Genomic DNA, 8,500 nt, shown 5'->3' on the forward strand with positions numbered 1-8,500 from the left:
AAATGAACATGATTAGCCAGTAGGGAAATCAAAGTTAAAACCACAGTGAGATGTCACTACACATGCATCAGAATGACTAAAATAAAAAATAATGACAACACCAAATGCTGGTGAGGATGTAGAAAAACTGGATTCCTCATATACTGCTGGTGGAAATGTATAATGGTGCAGCCACTCTGGAAAATAGTTTCTTAAAAAATTAAAATACCCTTAAAATATAACCAAGCAGGGGATACAAACTGGTGCAGCCATTCTGGAAAACAGTATGGAGGTTCCTCAAAAAATTAAAAATAGAACTACCTCATGACCCAACAATTATACTACTACGTATTTATCCAAAGGATACAGGTATGCTGTTTCAAAGGAGCACATGCACCCCAACGTTTATAGCAGCACTATAAACAATAGCCAAAATATGGAAAGAGCCCAAATGTCCGTTGATGGATGAATGGGTAAAGAAGATGTGGTATATATATATACAATGGAGTATTACTCGGCAATCAAAAAGAATGAAATCTTGCCATTTGCAACTACATGGATGGAACTAGAGGGTATTATGCTAAGTGAAATCAGTCAGAGAAAGACGTATCTTAAAGATACAAAACAGATGAACATAAAAGAAAGGAAGCAAAAATAATATAAAAACAGGGAGGGGGACAAAACATAAGAGACTCTTAAATATAGAGAACAGAGGGTTGCTGGAGGGGTTGTGGGAGGAGGGATGGACTAAATGGGTAAGGGACTTAAGGAATCTACTCCTGAAATCATTGTTGCACCATGTGCTAACTAATTTGGACGTAAATTCAAAAATAAATTAATTAAAAAATATATGACTCAGCAATTGCACTCTTGGGCATTTTCCCCAGAGAAATAAAGACATGTTCACACAAAAACCTGTACACAAATGTTTATAGCAGGTTTATTCACAGTAACCCCAAACTGGAAACAACCAAGATGTCTTCAACAGGTGAATGGTTAAACACACTACAATATATTCATATCATGGACTACCACTTAGCAATAAAAAGGAGTGATCACAACTAACACAACAGAAATACCAATAATTATAAGAGAATACTATGAAAAGAGAATCTATGAATACTATGAAAAATTATATACCAACAAACTGAACAATCTGGAAGAAATGGAAAAATTCCAAGAAACTCACAAACTTCCAAAACGGAAATAGGAAGAAATAGAAAATTTGAACAGACCCATAGCCAGCAAAGAAATTGAATCAGTAATCAAAACTCTCCAATAAACAAGAGTCCTGGGCCAGATCGTTTCCCAGGGAAATTCTACCAGATATTTAAAGAAAAGTTAATACCTATCCTTCTAAAACTGTTCCAAAAAAAAAATAGAAATGAGAGGAAAACTTCCAAACACATTCTATAAAGCCAGCATTACTAAAACCAGACAAAGACCCCACTAAAAAGGAGAATTACAGGCCAGTATCCCTGATGAACATGGATGCAAACACTCTCAATAAAATACTAGCAAATTGAATTTAACAGTACATTAAAAGAATTATTCACCACAGTCAAGTGAGATTTATTCCTGGGCTGCAGGGCTGGTTCAATATTCACGAATCAATCAATGTGATACACCACATTCATAAAAGAACCATACGATCATCTCAATAGATGCAAAAAAAAAAAAAGCATTTGATAAAATACAGCACCCATTCTTGATAAAAGCCCTCAACAAAATAGCGATAGATGGAACATACCTCAACATCATAAAGGGCATATAGGAAAGACCCACAGCTAATATCATCCCCAATGAGGAAAAACTGAGAGCCTTTCCCCTATGGTCAGGGACAAGATAAGGATGTCCACTCTCACCATTACTACTTAACATAGTACTGGAAATCTTAGCATCAGCAATCAGACAACAAAAAGAAACAAAAGGCATCCAAATCAGCAAGGAAGAAATCAAACTTTCATTCTTTGCAGATGACATGATACTACTCTATGTAGAAAACACAAGACTCCACCAAAAATTGCTAGAACTAATACATGAATTCAGCAAAGTCGCAGGATATAAAATCAAAGTACAGAAGAAATCTGTTGCATTTCTATACACTGATAATAAAGCAGCAGAAAAAGAAATCAAGGAATCGATCCCACTTGGAACTGCAATAAAAACAGTAAGATACCCAGGAATAAATTTAAAGAAAGAGGTGAAAGATCTGTACTCTGAAAACTATGGAACAGTTATGAAAGCAATTGAAGAGGACACAAAGAAATGGAAAAGCATCCCATGCTCATGGATTGGAAGAACAAACATTGTTAAAATGTCTATACTACTCAAAGCAATCTATATATTTAATGCAATCCCTACCAAAATACCACCAGCATTTTTTGCAAAGCTAGAACAAACAATCGTAAAATTAGTATGGAACTATAAAACACCCTGAGTAGCCATAGCAGTCCTGAAAGTGAAAAACAAAATTGGAGGCATCATGATTCCAGATTTCAAGCTATATTACAAAGCTGTAGTCACAAGACAGTATGGTCCTGGCACAAAAACAGACACGTAGATCAATAGAACAGAATAGAAAACCCAGAAATGGACCCTCAAGTATATGGTCAGCTAATCTTTGGCAAAGCAGGAAAGAATATCCAATGGAAAAAAGACAGTATCTTCAACAAGTGTTAGGTGTTGGGAAAACTGGATGGTGACATGCAAAAGAATGAAACTGGACCACTTTCCTATACCATACACAAAAATAAATTCAAAATGGCTCAAAGACCTAAATGTGAGACAGGAAACCATCAAAATCCTAGAGGATTTTGCAACCTCTTTCACCTCTGTCAGAACACCTTCTTACTGGACACATCGCTGAAGGCAAGGGCAACAAAAGCATGAATGAACTATTGGGACTTTATCCAGATAAAAAGCTTCTACACAGTGAAGGAAACAATCAACAAAACTAAAAGGCAGCCCATGGAATGGGAGAAGATATTTGCAAATGACTTATCTGATAAAGGTTTAGTATCCAAAATCTATAAAGAATTTCTCAAACTTAACACCGAAAAAGAAATAATCCAGTTAAGAAACGAGCAGAAGACATATATAAACACTTTTCCAGATGGCTAACAGACACATGAAAAGATGCTCTATATCACTCATCATCAGGGAAATATAAATCAAAACCACGATGAGATACCACCTCACACCTGTCAGAATGTCTAAAATTAACAATACAAGAAACAACAAGTGTTGGCGAGGATGTGGAGAAAGGGGAACACTCTTACACTGTTGGTGGGAATTCAAACTGGTGCAGCCACTCTGGAGAACAGTATGGAGGTTCCTCAAGAAACTAAAAATAGAACCACCCCATGATCCACCAATTGTACTATTATGTATTTACACAGAGGATACAAAAATATGGATTCAAAGGAGTGCATTCACCCCAATGTTTATAGCAGCATTATCAACAATAGCCAAAGTATGGAGAGACCCCAAATGTCTATCAACTAATGAATGGATAAAGAAGTTGTGGTACACATATACAATGGAATATTATTCAGCTATCAAAAGGAATGAAATCTTGCTATTTGCAAAGACATGGATGGAGCTAGCAGGTATTATGCTAAGCAAAATAAGTCAGGCAGAGAAAGAAAAATATCATATGAATTCACTCATATGTGGAATTTAAGAAACAAAACTGATGAACATATGGGAAGGCAGATGAAAGAGGAGAAAGGGAAATAAACCACAAAAGACTCTTAACAATAGAGAACACATTGAGGGTTGATGGAGGGAGGTTGGGGTGATAGGCTAGATGGGTGATGGGTATTAAGCAGGGCATGAGTTGTGATGAGCACTGGGTGTTGTACATAAGTGATGAATCACTGAATTCTACTCCTGAAACCAATATTGCACTGTATGTTGGCTAACTAAAATTTAAGTTAAAAAATAAAATAAAGCAAAAACTTAGGGGCACCTGGGCGGCTCAGCTGGTTAATCGTCTGACTTCGGCTCAGGTCATGATGCTACATTTCCTGAGTTGAGTCCCACTTCGAGTGAGCATGAGCCCCACTTCGGGTGAGCCCTGCTTCTCTCTCTCTCTCTCTCTCTCTCTCTCTCACCCTGTCTCTCTGCTCCTTGCTTACTTGTGGCCTCTCTCTCAAAAAAAACATTAAAAGGTGTGAAATTTAATATACACAACAACTTGGACAAATACTTGCCTCATTTGTAAAAAGGTATGGAGGGGGTGGGTCTCAAGGGTCTTCCTGGTTCAGAATTCAAGATACAGGTGACCAGATTGGGGCAGGATGAGAGCATATTTGGAATAGCTTAGGGTTTATATTTATTTTATATTTTATTTTACGTTTTAGAACTTTTAGAGATTCAAAATCATCAGGAGTGCCTCAATGAATGCCAGCTGTTATGTTTCATAGGGTGCCTGGGTGGCTCAGTCAGTTAAGGGTGGGACTCTTGATTTCCACCCAGGTCATGATCTCAGGGTTGGTGATTTTTGAGCCCCACATGGGGTTCCGTGCTGATGGTGCAGAGCCTACTTGTGATTCTCTCTCTCTCTCTCTCTCTCTCTCTCTCTCTCTCTGCCCCTTCAGCCCTCTCTCTTTCTCTCTCAAAATAAATAAACATTGGGAAAAAAAAGAATTGTGGCTGTTGCCTTCCTACTCTGAGATGGGACAGTGTGAATTACTGTGAGACCTAACATGAGAGGAGTCTGTGTTCCCAGGAACATAAGGAAATGTAAAGGTTCACCATTCAAGGGACCTGAAAAAACGAGAAGGCAGCATTGCCATCTGAACACTAGGAGTGATGGGAAGTCCATCGTCAGAGCACATTTGTCTGGTGGGATAGTATTTGTCACATGATTCAAGCCTGACCAGTGTCTAAACTGTGTTCAGGTTTGGAAATGAAGTAGGGAGTGAGAGTCCGTTAACAATTCTACAAGACTAATTGCTGCATGTAGTATTCAAAAACGAGGTTTTAGGCATGGGATTTGGGGCCATGCTAAAAGCAGAAAAAAACGGTTGCTACGGGGTCTAACGGGGGCGTGTTTAGGGGCTCTCAACAGCCAATCCTAGTGCCAAACGTTCTCAAGGGGGCGTGGCCGTGGGGAGACAGTAGCCAATGACAGGGCCGTGAATAGGGTGGGGCAACCAGCCGGTGAAGAGAGCCAAGTGCAGCAATTGGGCGAGGCTGAGGACGTAAGGACCCATAGCGTGCTCCGTCTCTTGAGCAGTTAGTTTTAAGTGTAGCTGGTACTTCAGCTACCACCAAACTTCGAGTCTCAGCTGCCGTTAAACATCATGGAAGATTCTCGGAGAGAGCAAGAGCGGATGATACGACGCCACCTTCGCGAGAAGGAAGAGCTTCAGGCCCGCATCCAGGGCATGAAGAACTCGGTCCCCAAGAGCGACAAGAAGAGAAGAAAGCAGTTGCTCCTAGACGTGGCCCGCCTCGAGGCTGAGATGGAGCAGAAGCACCGGCAGGAAATGGAGAGGTTCCAAGAGAGTTGCCCTGATAACGGCAACCTCGATTCCATCACAGAAGATCTTGCCAAGATGGATCTTGAGAACCGGCCTCCCAGCGTGTCGAGGGCACAGAAAAGGCGCGAAAGAAGGGCGGCCCTCCAGAGAGAGCGCCAGGGGAGCATCGCCGAGGTGGAGATGGAGCATCTGGCCAGCTTCCGCCGTGAAGAGGAGGAGAAGCTCGCCGCCATACTGGGACCCAAGAACCTGGAGATGAAGGACATCCCGGCCGACCGCCACTGCATGTACCGCGCCATCCAAGACCAGCTGGTGTTCTCCGTGACCGTGGAGAGCCTGCGGAACCGCACCGCCCTGTACATGCGCAAGCACGTCGACGACTTTCTGCCCTTCTTCAGCGACCCCGAAACCGGCGACGCCTACAGCCGCGATGACTTCTTGAGCTACTGCGACGACATCGTGCGCAAGTCGTTGTGGGGAAGCCAGCTGGAGCTGAGGGCCCTCTCGCACGTCCTGCAGACCCCCATCGAGGTGATCCAGGCCGAATCGCCCATCATCGTCATTGGGAAGGAGTATACCAGGAAGCCGCTCACCCTCGTCTACTTGCACTACACCTGCAACCTCGGGGAGCACTACAACTCGGTGAGGCCGCTGGAGGCCGGCGCCGTCGGGGGCGCGGCCCCGCGGCTCTTCTAGGCCCCCGCGCCAGCTGCAGTGGCCACTGGAACCGGAGCCGAAGCCACCGCCGCACCTCCCCAGTAGGCTCCGTTTTGTTTTTGTTTTTGTTTTTTTTTTTTGCCTTCGGTTTTCTCGGTTTTTTTTCTTGGTTCGTTTCACTCGAATGTCGAACCCCTCTCTCCCTCCCCTCCCCCACGCCCGCGCTCTCCTACCTGGCAGTTCTTTCTTCTCTCACCCTTGTGTTGCTTTTGAGGGGTAGGGGGGGCGGGGAGGCTCAGCACACGGGTAATATAATATCTGTATTGTTCTACCCAAGGGGAGGGAGTAGGTTTGCTAAAGTTGAACAGCCTCTCGCCCTTAGGGGGCTTCGCCTCCCTTACCAGTGAGAATTGTTCGCGTTGCACTTACCTTTGAGATAAAAATAGAAATTTGGTTTGATGCCTTCTTAACTTGGGAAAAAGCAGTGGAACTCAGGATCTTCAGATTGTCCCATGAATGTATTATATTGGATTACTTAGATAAAGTTGGAGTTTCTGTGATCGAAATGCTTTGTGAATGCCTTTTGCTTACTAGTTCTTTGGGGAAAAAATGTATCTTGGTCTATTTTGACGGTTACTTTTTAGAGCCCAGCTGGGCTCTTCTGGAGATGTCTCAAGTTATGGATAAGAGCTCCTCTAGTATTTTGCTTTGTTTTTTTTCCATACAAACTTGTGTGGTTCCCAATTAATTTTAGTTATTTAGGTATTTGCTAAATTCTACTTAAAGCGTTTGTTAAACTTAGAAATTAAATGTAAGTGCTAAACATAGAAGTTAAATAATTAAATTTACAAAAATTGGCAGGTTAGATAAGGTTTGCTCTAAGATGCGAAAGATATCAATTTAATTTCCTTTATTAAAGATAGGAAGGGATATGACTTCATTCAAGTAGTTGATCCATTTCATTGTGTCTACACCAAGTATGAAGCAAAAGGAGACATACTGATAAGTAGCTTAACTTACTACAAGGCTGAGATCTGAACCAGTAAGTTTTCTTTAGTCTGTGACATAAAAGGATACAACTTTATTTCAAATAGTTGATCCAGTTTGCTGTGTCTACAAGTGGTATAAAGTTTGAAAGATCTGAACTTAGCATGTTTTCCTTAATTCTTAGAGATAGAAAACTTTTTTAGAAGATTTTAAGAAGTAAAAATAGTTGATACATTTTGTTACATCTACAACTGGCATGAGGCAAAAAAAGTGAGCAAGATACTTTTGTTGGTATCTTTTGTTGGTTGAGGCTCATTGATATCTTGAATTTGCCAATAGAATAGTATAAGTGAAATGATTTGCAATAAACAACTTACAATGTTTTAAATCTTTAGATCCTGTATTTCAGTGAGTTTACTTAAATTCATTGAAAAAATTTATTGTACACAGCAAATGTTGTAAAACAAAATATATAAATTCAAAATAATTTTTTAAATATTATGCAGCTTGTTTTAAAAATAAAAGTTTTAAAAATATCTCGTTCTCTATTTTTGTGTAGCTTAGTTTACATAGAGTTTGCATCCCAGGATTTACTTCAGCAGAGGAATCCTTGAGGGTTAGGGAGAGGAGTTGGGAGACAGATGAGACTTTGGAGAGGAGGCCTGGCCCAAGGTCTTGGTGGCAGCCTGGAGTGGAGTGTTTCCCAGAAAAGGATTTAGGGAGGAGCTTTATCTGGAGGCTGCCCTGATTTGATGTTTCACTTGGTGAAAAACAACATGAAATGGTTTTGTTTAGGGATGTTCTCATTGCTATGCATGAAAAAGAACTCCCACTTCCCAAAACTCACCGATCCAGAGCTACATTGCAGAAGGGAAAGAAGTACCACTGTTTGGGGGGAGGGGTCCCAAAATGCAAATAGGGAAATCCTACCAGATAGCTCACTGTGTAAATGTGCATCAGATAAGTTTCACATGGCCAGCTAGCTGAGGAGAGGAGGGCCCCTGAGAAAACCAGGGATTGGGGTGCATTGTAACAAGAAGGCCTTTTATAAGGGTGAAAATCCTGGCTGTGGAAGGGAGACAAGGCCCAGAAGGGAGGCATAACCTATAGAAGGGTGCCTGGTTGGGAAGGAGGGTGATAATTGGGGAAGGGGTCAGCCTAGGAGGAAGAATGGGACATGGCAGGGGAAAGGGGCAGAGGCTGAGGAAGGGGACTGGCTGGCAAACAAAGCATAGGCCTGGGTAGAGAAAGGAAGCTGCATGGGGTATAGGGCACAGGTGGGTGAGCGGGACCTGAGTGGGGACATAGGTAGAGGCTGGTAATGGGCTCTAGAAATGGGAAGGGTGCTCCACTGGGATGAGCTGCATTGGGTAGGGGAAGGGGCT

General features: G+C 41.9%; 1 protein-coding gene across 1 annotated transcript; it reads left to right on the forward strand.

Annotated features, from left to right (window-relative positions):
• Positions 1 to 5,195: 5,195 nt before the first annotated feature.
• Positions 5,196 to 7,615, forward strand: OTUD6A (OTU deubiquitinase 6A). Its single transcript, XM_043570222.1, has one exon. It carries the CDS (start codon positions 5,292 to 5,294, stop codon positions 6,165 to 6,167), a length of 876 nt encoding a protein of 291 aa, XP_043426157.1. The 5' UTR covers positions 5,196 to 5,291; the 3' UTR covers positions 6,168 to 7,615.
• Positions 7,616 to 8,500: the final 885 nt, after the last annotated feature.

The sequence above is a fragment of the Prionailurus bengalensis genome, chromosome X (assembly GCF_016509475.1).
Source record: "Prionailurus bengalensis isolate Pbe53 chromosome X, Fcat_Pben_1.1_paternal_pri, whole genome shotgun sequence".
Lineage (NCBI taxonomy): Eukaryota > Metazoa > Chordata > Mammalia > Carnivora > Felidae > Prionailurus > Prionailurus bengalensis.